The following is a 16,892-nucleotide window of genomic DNA, read 5'->3' as shown; positions in this document are numbered from 1 at the left end:
ACTGGCAGCCACATGTCCGCAGTTGTTAATATTGAAATGTATGTTAACATACCAAATGTTTATTTATAACCTCACATCTAATAATCCATATTGTTATATTATGTTTATCTTCCCGACATAATTTCTGCCACATTAAGAGTAGATGGCGTAGCATTTTTGAGTAATATTGTGGCAAACCATGACCTTATGTTTAGTATCTTTTGCTGCATACACTATTATTAGGCTGGTGTTCAGATTCAGGCCCATCAATATTGTGCATCTATTACAACATATTTACCTCCATGCACAACAACTTTTCACATCATCGAATCAAGAATCAAGTCACCCTATATCCCAGCCGGACTAGCATAAACACTTCTTGAACAAGGCAGCCTAGATCCGAGGGTCCCAATGTATTCTCTGGGACAGCGCCTCGGGGTAATTCACTGCTAGTACAGCTTTAGTCTGGGAAGCTCTGATGTTATGAGAAGGGGATTTTCCAGTTTTTCTACATGCACTGGTCTCTTTTTGGACTGCTGTTAACTTTGGCCTTTTACATTCTCACATTTATATTAAATGGGGTCTGGAAAACAGCAACCAATCAAATAATACTATACAAAAAAGCTTTGTGAATGGCCTTCTTTGGATGATTGGTGTTGGAGTTTCAAGGCAACATCTCTCTTTCCTCAATGCTCTCTCCCAACCTTGATTTTGATTTGGAATGAATATGTTATTCCTTTTCAGAGAGCAGGCCCCTTGGTTAATTATGAGTGTTAAATGTAAATTCAAAGGGCGTATAATTGGGTCTTGACACAAGTGGATACAAACACGCACATTGTCTGTCGGACATGCATTCACAAAGATTACTGATGCCTTTATGGCATCACCAGGGGGTCATGTAGGCTATTTGAGTAGAAACGTGTGTACCCCACTGTACACAGAATTACTATATAGAGACATCTGGGAGCGCATGACTATAACTGTGGCTCCACATTTCGTGTTTTTTGAACTCCCTCCAACACCAGCAAGGATTACATGCACTGTGTAAAGTGGTTTAAATGACCTGGACATGGAAAGGATTTCGAATACATAGAGAAATCGCTTCAGGTGTTTCAGAGGATTGGAGAGCAGAATTGTAGTAATCCCCATGGATGTTGGGGCCACATTCCATTCTTTATTACTCACTCCTCCCCCATCTCACCAGAATCCAGGTGGAGCCATCAAAATATTTATATCGCTTACGCACCTTTGTTGGGTCTGTAAAGATAGGGAAGCAAGTACTGCTCTCATTCAGAATTGGTGTTCTGGACACTGAGTTGTGCAAAAGCATGTCTGCTTTTCCAGCCGTGTTTTTAAATCATGTTAATTATGAGTCTTTCAGGGATGCACAGGTCTTAGTACTTTTCACAGTCTAAGCATACACTTTGAACAGTTCTACTATCGAAATATTATTTAATTGGATATTTTTAAGGCAGTGTGTGTCTTTGTGTACATATTTGAGTCAATTTGCTTAGAATTAGTGAGTTCCTATCAGGGGCAGCTGTGTCAACACTAGCTGCCGCCACCATAGGAGCGGTGCCACCTGTCCTTAGTGACTTAAGGCTACTCAAGTAGCCTTAGAGAAAATCAATGTGAGCGTTTCTGTTAGTTTTCTAGTTATAGAATCAGGTTGTTAGCATGAAAACCAAACTATAATAGGGTACTATTTAGAAAAAGTTATACTCCGCATGTTATCTAGTTAAAACAGAAATACTGGCAAGAGCATTCAGAAGGAAATACATACGTGTGAATCATTTGACATTTTTCTTTGAAACAAGTAAACTGGCTTCAGGTGACAGCCTACTGACGAGAAACAATTTATTAATGAAATTAATGGGTTTATGAGGTTTTTGGCTCCGGATAATTTTTTGGCCTGCAATGGTCAAACTTCAGAGAAGGCCTATACAGGTAGAGACAGTAATTGTTGACGTTAAGCACGTTGAAATGTTGGTAGAAAGAGCCTTGACTGTTTTAGCCTCCAGAACCCTTCCTTGATCTCTATTTGCGGGATACAAGCTGCACCAGGATATCCCTGTCTCAGTGCACTTCATGTTTTAGTCAACATGGTAGGCTACTTGATACCGTTATCACTATATCACTGTCACACACTCACTGTAACACACTCACTACCTGCATATTTGGTCTCCTTATCATGACATTCATTTACCCTCCCCTGTTTCTTGAGAGCCAGTGTTCTTGTGCCTGGATTTCTACACACATCTGCACACCAGTTGTACCCCCTGCTCATACTGTCTGATACACTGCTCTCACAGGTGTGCTAAATAGAGTATCTGAGCTTAATATAGCCCCCAGCCTTCATAGCCTTGTGTTTTTATTGATCTGATTGATAGTGTAGACTGTGGAGTAGGATATACTACTCTTAGCTGTGCTTCTGTTCTTGATTTGGAGAGAATTGTTCGTTGATGCGATGGCTACCTTTTGGCTCTGGCCATCACTTTTCTCAGTTCCCTTCAAGCAGAACCAGCTGTTCCTTTCTGTCTCCTATCTTATCCTGAACAACTGTTTCTCTTTGCTCTGTTTGTTTGGTTATGTTTAGAGATTTGATTTGGTACATCTTTTAATATCCATACACAACCACTGCGGATGAAGTTAATCAGAAATTTGATCTTTAGATTTAAGTTAATCCTTGTGACTGAGTACAGTAGCAGTTGCCTGCAGTAAATTACTGCTGTGGCAATTGTTTGTTTAATCGTCTCCTCTTTGTCAACGGGAGGTCACACAGTGGGATTTTCACACCCTGTACAACATACTTGGTCCAATTCCAAGACCAGAGCCTGCGGTTCATGTTAACTAAATGGGGATATTTGAGACATGCTTTCATATGAAAATTGGTCAAACATCCATTTATCCAATTATTCTGTTGCAGCGGAAATACATTTTGGTTTGACAGTGAGAAAGACAAAATTAAGTGTTCAGTTAACATTTATCTATAGGTCAGGCGGTAAAAATGGGGTACCGCTTTTAGTGACGGTGTTTATTTATTTATTTTTACACAAATATTGTTTGCTGAGTAATGGCCACAATACTGGGGTCTGTTGTCCAGACATAAACAAACATCCACATTTAAATCTGTTGGGGTGGCAGTTTTCTGGAGCAGAATCCTGCCGCTTACTTGTATTGTTAGACTTGTCAGATTTATTCCACACTCTTTGTGAAAGTTATTATTTCACACTTGATGAACGAAACACAGGGTTTAGATTTCTCCCTGTACATCATCGATGCCGTTCTTCTCACACTATTTGTTGCTAGATGATTGTTTTTATCTCTGTTTAGTTACCTTACTCAACAATATATACTCCCCCCCCCCCCCTTCTCAAAGAATAAAAGCCTGGAATCAAAACTGCATAAGAACACACTGACACTTAAGGTCAGGTTAGGTATATATATTTTCTTTGCCATCCTTTGGTGCAGATGTAAAAATTAAGGTATTCAACCAAACATTCTTTCAGCAGGTGAGGCTTTGGCTGGGAGTTTGAGTTGCAAGACCCCACAAATCACATCACATGGAGGTTAAAGGACGCCTTATCACATCAATGGGTTTGGGGACTCCAGGTGAGTTTCAACATGTCAATAGCCTACTGAAATATGGGCACTGTTCCTTTATTCATTTGATCTATTTCAATCAGTGGATTGTGCTTGTACAAGCCCAAAGGTTATAAAAAATAATCTGTGGTTTGTCTCTTGGCAGTTACTGGTGTGAAACCAGTCTGTACTCTTCTCTTGGGAGCTGAGGCCAATATCGAGTTGTTGATTCACTGTTAACATTAACAGCACTGTTGTAATTAATCTTATAAATAGTTGTACATGCCTGTTTGGGAAAAGACTAAAGTGATACATTTATTCTACCACATACCGGTTGCTTTCCAAACCTTTTTTGGAAGCTATAAAGAACTGCCCAGATAGGGAACTCTCCTCTTATTAGGTGGTTTTTCAAACACACATGTTATTGACACATTTGACACATCTCTGATGTGTCTTTCTTTCACAGATCTTCAAAGCTGCCAGGACACCAAACTGCAAGCAGAGCACATCTTATCACTGCAGGAGAGGAAGCAAGCCCTCGAAGCTCTCCTGAGTAGTCGAGTTGGAGAACTGAAACAAGTTTGTTTGTTAGAAGCGGTTAGTTTTGCTTTTGATCATTTTACATGACTGGTGAAAGCAAAAGAAAATATTTACAATCTAAATATTTTATATTGTAATACAGCCATGTAAGACAAAACCATTTGAAACATCTCAGAACCTGCTTAAGATGTATAAAATAAAATACAAATCTAAATTTAGCAGCAATCAGAGCTGCATCTTTCATGGAAACTTAATGTTTGCTTTCAGCTTCTCTACAATTATATTATGAGTGCAATTTAAAGTATTTTTTTCTTTGTACTTTAATGTACTGCTCAATGCAGCTATTTCAATGTATAGGTGCTATAAATGTTGTTGTATATTTTTCTGTCATCAATGTGTGTTAGTTACTTCTTAATAAGTCCTGTTGTGGTTATGTGACTTTTGACATACAATTCCTTTTCAGGAGCTAACTGGAAAGCTTCCACATGTTTTCCCCTTGGAGACGGGAGAGAGACCTCCCTTGGTACAACGCAGGACTGGTCTGGCCCCTATCTCTAAGGGAGAGGTATTAAAACACTCAGAACACATATAACATCTTTATCGGCTGTCAACACGTAGCTAAATGCCTTGTTCTTTTCTGTAGGATGAGTCAGGTCAGAAAAGACAGATGAAGGCTCTCTTCAGTGGAGCTCTGTACAAGCATTCCGAATCAGACAAAAATGCCCCAAACGGCAAGAGGACTGTGCATCGTGGATGCCATACAGGTATGATAGAAGTATCCTACAAAAAAACTATCTGAATAGTTTCTGCCATAAAATGGGAGAATGAGAATATGTTTCACTGTATCGGGTCATTGAGGAGCTTGCCTACCTTATGACATTGTTCCCTATGACAAGTTTGTGTTTTGTACTTTTCTAGAAGATGCTGTCATGTCAGAGAGTACCAGCTCCATGTCAGATTCAACATCTCATGACAATGGTGAGGCTATTCTCAACATTAGCTAATGTCAAAGTATTAAGATCTGTCATCTTAGAGCAGAGTTTTCACACACCAAAATCGAATGAATTGATGGACATTTTGCAGCCATTAATAATAATTTACATCGATCACATTTCATTAAGAACAGAGTTGATGAGATGGGTGAAAATACTTTTCTGAATTAAATGACTGCCTGTTCATCTCTGTAAAACAGTGATCAACTCATTCAGCTCTGAATGAGTTACATAGGCCTAAATCCCATGGTGTTCCTCCCCCAGAGGAGTCGTCTCCTGGTGTGGCTGCAGACCACAGGTCTATGTCTCACCCACGCCTGACACTGGGGAGCCCTGATCACAGGATCAGTAGGAAGCTGTCCCCTGTGGAGATCTACTATGAGATGAGGACACGTCGCAACTCAGTCACAAGCTCTGTTAGGTACTGTTACGTTTAACACAGAAGCCTTGCTTTTTTTTTTTTTTTTTTATCCATGTGTGCACAGTCCATGCTCTGCTTCTTTGTCTAATGTACTCTGTTTTCTAGCCCTAGTCATTCTCTACCAAGGAGTGCATCTAATGTGGAAGGCAGAAGTGTTCCTGTCACTCCTCTCTTGGCTCGAACAGCTCCCATCAGTGTTCATGTCAGGTAATATTGTGTTTTTCTGGTCACTGTTTCAGCCTAATGTAGCACGTGTAAATAATTAAACTGTTTCACTTTGATTTTCAAAAATTGTGTTTTATATACTGACAGCTTAAGCTATTTGTCGACACTTTGGCAATTATTTGGTACGTGACCTGTGATTTAAGCTCTTAGCTTAAAAGATGTGTTTGCCATCTCTTTAACAGATCGGATGTCCCAGGGGGGATTGCTCTGAAGCAGTGGTCAGGCAGTCTGGATGTACCACTCATGATCCCTCTGGCCCAGGAAGGTTCTGCCTCAGAGCGCAGAGGCTGCCCATACAGTGCCTGTGCCCGACGCAGTAACAGCTCTGAAGCTCTGCTAGACCGCTCTGGCCTTCCAGAGGACCCTGCCCCAAGGAACGGGATGCCCTCTAGGGGAGGACCCTACAAGAGCTCTGACTCCCTCACCGATGGCAAACTGCGCCACATTCACCTGGGCAGCCCAGAGAGACACTTGGACGGCTTAGTGGAGCAGAGCAAAATGCGCCTATCGATGGGTGGCAGAGGGGCAGGAGGTGGTTATAATGATCTCCTGATGGATTACATCTGGGGAAAACAACAGCAGATGCAAGTGCAGCACCAGCTCTATCAGTCAACAGGCAGAATCTGGCAGGACATTTCCTCTCCACGATCCTCAACTGCTGCTGTACCTCCTCACACCAACGGCTTCTCCCACTCACAGGTGCACCTTCCCAGTGTTGCGTCTCCTTACAGCCCCATGGTGATACGTGGCTGCAATGCCGAGCAACGAAGAGTCAAAGTTACACGGACCAAATCCTGTGGGCCTTTTATCCCATTGCAGCAACATCAGCAGGACACCATCCTGTTATCTGCTTACGAGTCTCCCCACCCTGCCCCGAGTTCCACCACCTCCTCTATCCCCAACCTGCACCCTTATCAGAGTGATCTGTCGGGCCCAACATTCAACCGCAGGCCCCCACAGTTCTCTCTTCCTACCCCAGAGGACTCAACACGGAGCTTGCACAAAGCCCTTGCACTAGAGGGGCTTAGAGACTGGTACCTCAGGAATGCCCTAGGATTCACCCCTGCCTCCTCAAAGGGCCATGAAGCGGGTGTTTCTCGCCTATCCCACCCACATCCATTGGTGCACCAGGCATCTATCCAAGGTGATCCACTAAACCTTCACAGATCTCAAATGCCCCAGTCAGCAAGCTTCCATGGTCACCCACTGCATGGAAGGTGAGTATTTCTCAACTTAATTAATTGATTTGAAATGAACTTTATGGTTCTGTATTGATTTTCATCCTTTTTATGGTAGGTCAATGGAGTTCTCCCTCTATCAGGAGCCAAGTCTTCCTCAGATGCAAGACACAACTCCAAAGGAGCCCAGTCCTGATCCAGGCACCTTGGTGTAAATAAGCAGATCTACATTATCAAACATGCACATGAAACACACACACACACCTATAAACACACACAGTGAAGAAAAAGTGACCTCAGATTAAAACATTATTAACCTCAATAGAAAAATACTTATGGACAAAACTGTAGCTATAAAGTCTGAAAAGCTGAGCAAAATGTATTTTGCTATATGCCTAAGTACGCCCAACAAAGTTTGACTTAGGTTCCAGAAATTTGAAGAGGATTTGCATTAGAGCTGGGTTGGCGTACTAAAATATTCTTATAACATAGCACTAAGAACTGTATGGCATTACTGGGCAAAATCTACTCATCAAGATCCTTCCTATTAACTCTAAAAAGGTATCTTTTTTAATGAGAATATTGTATATGTATTCTAAATGGCTATTTTGTATCTGAGATATAAAGTATACTTATTGTTATATAAAAGAGGTAATTTATTTCTCATTTGTCTTGTGAAATACAACAATATGTAATATGGAATCATATCATCTAAAAGTATTAAGACAAGCTAGTGAATGTGTAAACTTGTTTGAACAAAATGTATGGATATTACACGTCATGTATCCATCTTTCCATTGAGTCATAAATGCTTTTTTTTCTCAATTTCTTTGTTTAAAGGGACGTAAAGTAACATTAATGTTTAGGAATATGTTTGTCTCAGTGTTAAAAACAACTTATCCCTTAAATAGTTTGTTTAACAATTTTTATTGCAAACATTAACAATTAGATGAAGTAGGTCAAAATACTTCATGAAATTTAGTTGTTATCAATGATGTCATTGGTTGTGACTCTTAAATGCAGGTACTCTACATTGTACATAGGGTCTAAACACCATCTATTTTGTGGCTGCTGAAATGAAGGGATAGTGGTACGGCATGATACGTGAGGGCTGTTATCAATGAAATTCTCTTAATTGTGTCTGTGTCACATGGGGCACACATGTCTTCATGCCTTACCCCCTGTTACAAAGGTATTGACAAGGGAGCTTGTTCCTCACTCTTTTTCCTAATAAACGGCTGAGATTAAGGTAAAAGTTAAAGGCTAACAGGGTATCTAATGCTCAAACAGATAACATACAGCATCACATTTTCTTTGGTAGTTAATATATTGTAGTTTCGATATTAATAATACAATTAACACCAAATGTTAAAATGTTAGCATAAGTAGGCTACTTACCACCTTCTGTATGGAATATCATGTAACAGAATCAGTTGTATACTACATTTCCATTTACTCCCCATTAAGCAATGGAAGGAGTGCAAAAAGAACAGGGCTATATAGAATGGAAAGATGTCAGGAGCAGGTCTCCTGCCAGCTGAAACATTTTTTTGTGCACATCAATTTTATTTAGTTTACATTGATAAATGTGTCTTTAAATGCTAAATCTTATCACTGCCTTTTTACTTTTCTACTCTAGTATCTGTTTAACATCAATGTTGGGCTAGGGTATTCTTTTTCATGTTGGAATTACTGAAAGCAACAGCCTAATGATTGATTATTGCAGTGAAGTCTACCATATGCCTCACCTCCATGATCATTTGATTTGTATTAATTCATGGAAAAAGACTCATGAATGTCATGATTTATTTAAGTAGCTGATGTTTTTTTTCTGCTCATGTATGTAGCTCATTGTGGAATGTGGTACTGTACAGTTTCAAATGTTGGTGTTTTCATATTCTGTATTTAATGTGAGAGGTTCTTCCAGATAGTAAAACCTGAAATCAATGACCAAACTGCTGTGCACTGGGGGTCGTAAATGTATTTTTCAGGTAATGTACTTAAGTCTATGAAGTAAACTAACATTAATGTAGCTCAAAGGCAAATTTATTGCAACTATATATTGTATATTCATAAACTTAATACATTTTTGTATTTCTGTGTGACAATCCCATGCTGTTCTCAGCACCAGCAGGAGATTAGTGTTGGTTAGTGTGTATGACGGACTAGGTTTGAGCAGAATTTGGCAGGTGGATTAGAAGTGGTCAATCGTTATTCATAAAGTATACCGCTATACTCATTTTATTCTATGCCTGTGACCACTCTATTTAAAGTGAGGGATATGCTGTGTGAATAACATGGACGGGGTGCATTCATTTTATAGATTAAAGTCATGTTGAATTGGATTGTTGAACGGTGCAGTTATTTATATGCATGTTGTCTCATAACTTATTTAGACACTAACATTTATTGTGACACAGATATGGGGAACATGATAAGAATAGCCCAATAAGCGTGTACATGCTTGTGTAAAGGTATAGGCTTTGGATAAGGCTATAATGGATAAAGTTTAATGTTAATGTTTTGAACAGTGTAGAGCAGAGACTCAAGCTATGAGCCCGGTGTTTTTGAATGTTCAAGTAAACAATTGTTTTTAACATTATGAAACATGGTCACAAAGTCTTAAACAATATGAAATATTACATTGAAAACGTATAACCTTTGCCAATGGTATTATTTGTCCAGCAAGCGTTTGTGTGCGTAAAAGAATGCGTAATGATGTTTAATGTATTTTTTCGAAGCTGCACTCAGACTTGCACGGAAGACAAACTTGTGAAAGAACGCCGTCCAGACAGGGTCCTCATAACAATCTCCTAGCTGTAGCCTACCAATAGGAGGACAACATTTGATTGTGAGTATGTTTAAGTATTACACTGGTATTATCAGCATGTATAATTTTATTGTATTGGTAGTTAACCATGCTGAAACTTCAAGCCATGCAACCGCTTTTACTGTATGCTTCAACGGCATGGTCCTCGCCAAACGTCAGAATTCTTGTCTGTACTTTTAGATGGCTAACACTCGCTATATTTGACCTTTAAATTATGATAACAAGCAGCAGCATACAATTATTAATAAGTTGTATTATATAGAGCTTAACAAACCCATTCGTGTGCTTATTGGGGACAGAACAAGTGCCATATCCACCCAAACCCCTGTATCGTTTACAGATACTCCTAGTGCTAAATCTAGTTGGGCCTCTTAAATATGAATGACTAATTAAGCTAAACTATTGACTAGTTTAAGTAGTGACAACAAAAAAATTCAGGCGAGTACACGAGCTAGTCAGTAACGTTGGATAAACTTAGCCAGCTTCGAAGAGCTATTTACGTTGACATGCCATTCATGTCAACGTTTATTCTAAAAATAAACATTTGCACATAGGCTGTCCTATTTAAATGTCATAACAGACAGTGTTATAGAACACTAGAAGACGTGTAAAGCACAACGCTTAAATTCTGGAAGTGTTGGTCTGTAATATACCTACCTAATTGTCTCTTTTTGTACCCAAGTCTTTCAAGGATTATCTACATTGTTTTGCCCTGCCACTTGCCTGTCCAGCAATCTCTGCATAACATCTATACTCAACATTCTCCATAATCCATTTGACCATGTCCAATCAACCATCATCTGGATATGCGGCTGCAATAACAGCCCTTACTGTCAATTCACCTGTTACTCCTGAACCATCCCTCAATCCGGAACCTGCACCTGACGCAGTTACCCCCAAGATAGCTACCTCTAGCAAAACCTTGGCCGCAAGCCCACCCCCTAAAGATCCATATCCTCCTTCACCGGAGCCTTTTGAATCTGATGACGATGAACAAGAGAATTCATCAGATTACTGCATCGGTATTTCTCACTCCCAAATTCACACACAAATAACACCAAATGAATCATGATTGACAGTCATTGGAAGTCAGAAAGTAAATACTTTTGACACCAGTTTATCAGCACAAGCTATACTTTTCAAAACAGGTGGGTACCATTCAGTGGAAATCGGAGAGATATTCATTGATCGTTACCAAGTGGTAAAAAAGTTGGGTTGGGGCCACTTCTCCACGGTATGGCTCTGCTGGGACATTCAGTAAGTACAATCACAGCATTGGTCTCATTGTTGGATGATTCTGAATTCTTCAAATGACATTTGCAAGTTAATCTAAAGTTTATCATTGTCTACGCATCATGTAGTAAGAGGCGGTTTGTGGCTCTGAAGGTGGTGAAGAGTGCTCCAACCTTCACAGAAACGGCGTTGGATGAAATCAAACTCCTTAAATGTGTAAATGGACACCTTTTTGGATAGAGTTTGATATGATAGTCTTATAAGTTTCCAAGTATGTAATAATACTTGACAGTAATGGAGTAATACATTACCAGTTACCTATTGTTTGTAGGTCCGGGACACTGATCCAACAGATCCTAAACGAGAGACAATTGTGCGACTCATTGATGACTTCAGAATTTCTGGGGAAAATGGAGAGCGTATCCTTTACATGAGATTTTTAAGTAAATGATCTGCCAAGATTGAGAGCTGAAAAACTATTAAATAAATGTACCTATACAAGAAGTTAGACACTATATTAAAATCCAAGACTGAAACGTGATTAGAAAACATAATCTCCTTAATTCAACAATTCTTTAGATATATGCATGGTTCTTGAAGTTCTGGGTCACCAGCTTCTGAAGTGGATCATTAAATCGAACTACACTGGCCTCCCTCTACCCTGTGTCAAGAGCATACTTAAACAGGTTTTGTTCTTATTCTATGTACCCACTCACCTGCATCTGAACATTAGTGTTTAGTTGGGGGGGGGGGGGGGGAATTATCTTCTTGTTTTACGTTGTTGTAGTGAATAACTATTGTTGTCTTGTATCACAGGTTCTCCAGGGTTTAGATTATATGCATACTAAATGCAAGATCATTCACACAGACATCAAGCCAGAGAACATCCTTTTGAGAATGGATGAGATTTACATGCAGGAGCTGGCAGCCAACACCAAACTCTGGCAGCGTCCCATGTCTCCTACTCACACCGGCTCCTTAGGTTAGTGTTGATCTCTAATATCCTGCAAACCAGGTATCAAACAACCACACATTGCTCTTTCAATATGGTTTGTCAGATGTTGTTTTGTAGAGATTAAATTGTGTTAAGATGCTAAATTAGACAAATATATTTTAAAGATTTTATTTATGCTTCCTTGTGCCTTCTGGTGTTCTTTTTCTACGAATGCCAGTGAACAACAGTCCAAAAGAGAAACAGGTATGAAACATGAAACTGAATCATCTTGTCACTTCAGATTGTAATTATATAATCAAGTCTCCAGAAAATGGCATGCTCTTCTTTGTATTCACTCTGGATGCGTCTGCGGCGACTTGCGGCTTTGACGCGACCAGGTTTAGTTGTCTTAACATTTATGTCTCTTCCACTTTTTCTATGATGACATGCCTGTTAAGAGTATGTCCAACTGGTTGGGGAAGTTGACTGTAGTTGTCCAGACTCTTGGGGTGTGGGTAAGATGGTTGAGTCATAAATCCATTCATTTTAGATGTTTATTTACTGCACATTGCCCCTTTTCATAATTTATTTAGCACTTACTGCAACTACAAATGCTTCCTGATATGTTTGGTGTTAAGAAGCAGGAATGCTGATTGAGGTGTCAATTAAGGTTTATAATGGTCTGAAATTTCACTCTTTCAATAATGGAATGTTGTTTCACTGTAGGTACATCATTAACCTGCATGATGAATTGCAATTCTTAACCAGAAATGTTGCTGTGAAATGTGATTAACGTTTTTCCTCAGAGATGTGATTCTCAGTATGATGAAATTTGACCGTTTTTTTCTTATCAAACTGATGGTGCTCATAGAGTGGAAAGGTTTCCCGCAGCCGGAGGAAAAAACTGTCAAGGAAGGAGAAGAAACATCAACAACTGCAGGAGGGAGCAAGTGATGCTGACTTGCAGAGGAGGGCAAAACCTCACGTATCATTCTCTGATACCAACGCTTGCTGTAGCTCCCCTAGTTCCATCTCTCCCCCTCAGTTTCCAGGTCCTGTACATACCACACGCAGAGGAGCCTTGCTCCACGAGGAAAACACTGACAGCAGGAAATCTGTTTCACACCAGAGGGAAAACAAACAGAACCCTTCCCTCTCCCCCACACCCAGCTCGGCCCATGCAAGGTCTACCAAGTCATCAACTTCTGGGTCTAGATCTATATTGTTGCCTTATTCTACGGATGACTGTCAACCTCAGTTGCTACATGGTCAGTCCTACTCAGGTTTCAGCTGTTGTTATATGGAAACACTGCTGAGTAAAACACTATGTAATGCAATATCCGTTATGGCTTATTTAAAACTAAATGTTGATTATTCATAATTACCTGTAAGTAGAATTATTGGTATATATTTATTCAGTCATCTATTCTTGGTTATATTTCAGAACAAAGTGAAAGTGATGTATTGGTGAATCCTTTGAAACCACAGAATGCTGATAAGGTCCTCATAAAGATCGCAGACCTGGGAAACGCCTGCTGGGTCGTGAGTGATTCATTGACAGTTGCCCATGACATAGTACTTAACACTGACTCGACCTAAATACAGTTGTTGGAGACAAGCTTTTTCAACATCATGGCAATGCATCTGATCAAACCCATTCAGTCTGATCTGTTCTCCAGCACAAACACTTCACAGAGGACATCCAGACGTGTCAGTACCGCTCTGTGGAGGTCCTAATAGGAGCTGACTATGGCCCTCCAGCTGACCTCTGGAGCACTGCTTGCATGGTGAGAAGTTCCAAAGGATGCCACATCAACAACTTACAGCACATTCTGAAATAAAGATGCCTTTTTCTTAGGCATGTTTGTATTGGCTGTTGTAAAATCAAGGCCTTGCAAGTTGTCTCCTTTCGGATGATGGTGTATGGTTCAATTCACCTGACAACATTTAGCATAATGTTTCAACTATGACGTCAGAGCATATGAGTGGGTTGTTTTCACTGTTTCAAGGCTTTTGAGTTGGCAACAGGAGAATATCTTTTTGAACCCCAATCAGGGGAGAACTACTCTCGAGAAGAAGGTATGTCAGATCTCTTGGCTTGTGTACATACTGCATTTATACCCTCTCACTCTCTCCATCTGCTTGATGGGATACATTGCTGTTGAAGTAGCAAGGTGTTAACCCTGTTGTGTACTACTAGATCACATTGCTCACGTTATTGAGCTACTGGGACCCCTACCATCTCACTTTGCCCTTTCTGGAAAACATTCCAGGCGTTACTTTAATCACAAAGGTAAACTTATGTACAGTGTTTACCTTTTGGTCATTTGTTTCTAGAAATAGAAACGTGTGGAAGTATTACATAGAGGTTATACAAACGGTTATAAATGCAACCTTTTCCCAACCTTGTCTTTTCTAGGCCAGTTGCGGCGCATTTCGAAACTGAAACCTTGGAGTTTGTGTGAGATTCTACTGGACAAGTATGAGTGGCCACAGGAACAGGCAGCACAGTTCAGTTCCTTTCTACTGACCATGCTGGAGCTTGTCCCAGAGAAAAGAGCCTCTGCGGCCCAGTGTCTGAAACACCCCTGGATGTTGTCATAGGCCTCTGTCTGCTCCGGCCATGTCTCAGATGACACACGCACATGTCTGCTTTGCAAAAGATCTAAACAGACTTTGATATTTAATATGGTGTCTTACAGCCATGTGTGCTGTTTGGGGGTCATCGTAGAAAGTAGCAGCTGAAAACAAGAAGATCTAGTATAAGCATTACAGGCAAGAACATGCTTTCCGATGCCGTTTCCTTGTCAAATGACTGAGAGGATTGCGTGACACCCTGGACCTGTCCACGTAGCATGCTGTACCCAAAGTCTTAAACATAAACTAATGTAAATGCAATTTAAGAAGTTTGGATATTAGATTATTATTTGGAAATATCAGATCATTTTTCAGTCTGTTTCTTTGACTTTGGACAAATAAATAACAATCACTGCAATTATCACTGTATAATAACTCTGATGACCAATAATGATAATGGGGTTTAAACTCAGTGGACCATGTCTGTCCACCACTACTCTGAGTAAGCATGGTTTTGAGTTCCAGAGAATCTTTGTGCAATGGATCTTCTCTTTTTACGTTTTCGCTGAATAAAAAGGCAGTGTGACTGTGATACGTACTATTTTCTTTGGAGTCCACAAGGCAATCGGTTGTGCCAAACCTCTCTAAACCAAACTCTGCCACGCTTTGCTCTCCTCTGGCTCTCCAGACCAGTGTCTCCCCAGGACCAATTAGAGATACATCTAGGGGTCCACTTAACCAATGAAAAGTGATGTGCTACAGGGGGCTTGCTCACTATACCTCTTGGTTCAAGTCATCAATGAGAGAGAAGGAAGGGAAAGGCAAGAGAGAGGGGATTGTCTAATGAAAATAAATGAGTCATGATCAGTGTACCCTTATTATGTCTTAGCCTTGAGCAGATATAACGTTGTGCTCCGTTATTTTAAATGACTAGACTTCACAGTAATGGAGTCTTGGATTTTTCTGACTGTTTTATTTGGACTAATACCGTCAATTTATTCTCTCATATTTGTTTGAGCATTACCACATAACATGACCTAAATAGAAAACTATAGTGGTTTTCATTCTGTCCATCACTTAATGGAGCAGCAAATATAAACGATGCAGTCTTTCGACTATCATTGAACTAATAAACCTTTACATTTCATATATGTACATTGCAATGCTGATTAAATATGAACACAGACCCAGTGCTTTGGGTTGTTTCACTGAGTACTGAAACCTGTTCGTTGCCATGAATGTTCAAGCCAACCTAGAGGCATAAGCTAAGCCTCACTTGCTCTTTCACATACAACACCATTGAGTTCTTCAAGAGTATCTCCACTCTTTCTGTTTTCCATGTATCTATTTCTCATTCCTCTTTGCTCTTAATGATTACTAGACATCTGTATAAATGTACTTGTAATCATTGTGGTATGTGGCTTGTCATATGCTATTGATATTAATAAATAGTAGCCCAATCAGGATTTTGCCCAAATGTGACAGACTTGTTTGGATTAGAATTTGTGACTGAAAGAAAAGAATGATTGTCGTAAGCTGCAGAGTAAACACGCATCTCATTAGTACGCCACAAAGTGGTATTAAAGGGAGAGATAAGAGGCCTGATGGAAAGTGATGATGGGAAGTGATTTCCATACCCATTCATCCCCTTGGATTGGTGTGTGCGTTAGTCACACAGTAATGTTGACTGTATGCCTCTAGAGGGCACTGTAGTCAGACTCACCCAAGATGGGAACTGCATCACTGGTGCGGGACAACATGTATTTAATGAAATCCACAGGAAACTATTGATAACAACCATTGAGGTGTAAACTATGGGAATAAGATAACTGATCCTGAAGATATGAAGTGTCTTATTTGCATCAAATAAAGAATGTAGTCTGTTCTAGTCTGTTCTTCACTGTACTGAACAGTGCCATTAACAGGTATATTTATCAGAATATGTGAATGATATCACTGCCCATCTAATCTCCTCTCAGAGTAATGGAACTCTATCATGAAGGGGGGGGGGGGGGATAAATTGCGCTGCAGGAGAATATAGGCTAGTCCACCTAGAGCTTTCTTCATAGTCCTACAGTCATTATAATCCCAATCTGTGCCCATTAGTGCACTGACTGAGAGGGAGAGAGAGAAAAGTGTTCAGCTGAGAGAGAGGGAGAGGGCGAGAGACAGAACAAGCAGGGGAGAGTGAGAAGGGTCAACAGAGGGGGAGTGGCAGAGAGAGAGGGACAGACCGAAAGAGAGAGTGAGTGAGAGAGCTTTTAAAGGATTTGACAGTGATTTGTAGAATCTGACTGGCGTAATGTTGTGCTTTTTCACTTTTCTGTGATTGTGCCATGATGCTGTACTCTAAAGCCTCGAAAGCCAGCATTTTCGATTTGTTTTTGTAAATTAAAAAAAT

At 40.1% G+C, this 16,892-nt stretch overlaps 2 protein-coding genes across 3 annotated transcripts; both read left to right on the top strand.

Moving 5' to 3' along the window:
- The first annotated feature begins 3,542 nt into the window (after positions 1–3,542).
- ccdc120b (coiled-coil domain containing 120b) lies at positions 3,543–8,006 on the top strand. Its single transcript, XM_084705774.1, has 9 exons — positions 3,543–3,591; positions 4,028–4,158; positions 4,565–4,666; positions 4,745–4,865; positions 5,020–5,079; positions 5,358–5,514; positions 5,620–5,721; positions 5,922–6,956; positions 7,036–8,006. The coding sequence occupies exons 1-9, from the start codon at positions 3,543–3,545 to the stop codon at positions 7,130–7,132; spliced, it is 1,854 nt and encodes a 617-aa protein (XP_084561900.1). The 3' UTR covers positions 7,133–8,006.
- Positions 8,007–9,646: 1,640 nt separating this feature from the next.
- LOC146272995 (SRSF protein kinase 3-like) lies at positions 9,647–15,083 on the top strand. Of its 2 annotated transcripts, XM_084705663.1 has the most exons (15): positions 9,647–9,768; positions 10,430–10,769; positions 10,896–11,004; positions 11,109–11,196; positions 11,312–11,399; positions 11,560–11,666; positions 11,797–11,962; positions 12,153–12,178; positions 12,373–12,429; positions 12,786–13,182; positions 13,359–13,456; positions 13,594–13,701; positions 13,924–13,993; positions 14,115–14,207; positions 14,334–15,083. In XM_084705663.1, the coding sequence occupies exons 2-15, from the start codon at positions 10,529–10,531 to the stop codon at positions 14,516–14,518; spliced, it is 1,833 nt and encodes a 610-aa protein (XP_084561789.1). In that variant the 5' UTR covers positions 9,647–9,768; positions 10,430–10,528; the 3' UTR covers positions 14,519–15,083. The 2 variants fall into 2 exon arrangements, with proteins under 2 accessions (XP_084561789.1, XP_084561791.1); XM_084705665.1 differs by lacking the exon at positions 12,373–12,429 and having other exon boundaries at positions 9,667–10,769.
- Positions 15,084–16,892: the final 1,809 nt, after the last annotated feature.

The sequence above is a fragment of the Hypomesus nipponensis genome, chromosome 9, assembly GCF_054491055.1.
Source record: "Hypomesus nipponensis isolate SF chromosome 9, ASM5449105v1, whole genome shotgun sequence".
Classification (NCBI taxonomy): domain Eukaryota; kingdom Metazoa; phylum Chordata; class Actinopteri; order Osmeriformes; family Osmeridae; genus Hypomesus; species Hypomesus nipponensis.
The sequence above is the reverse complement of the archived record's forward strand: the minus strand, read 5'-3'. Positions and strand labels throughout refer to the sequence as shown.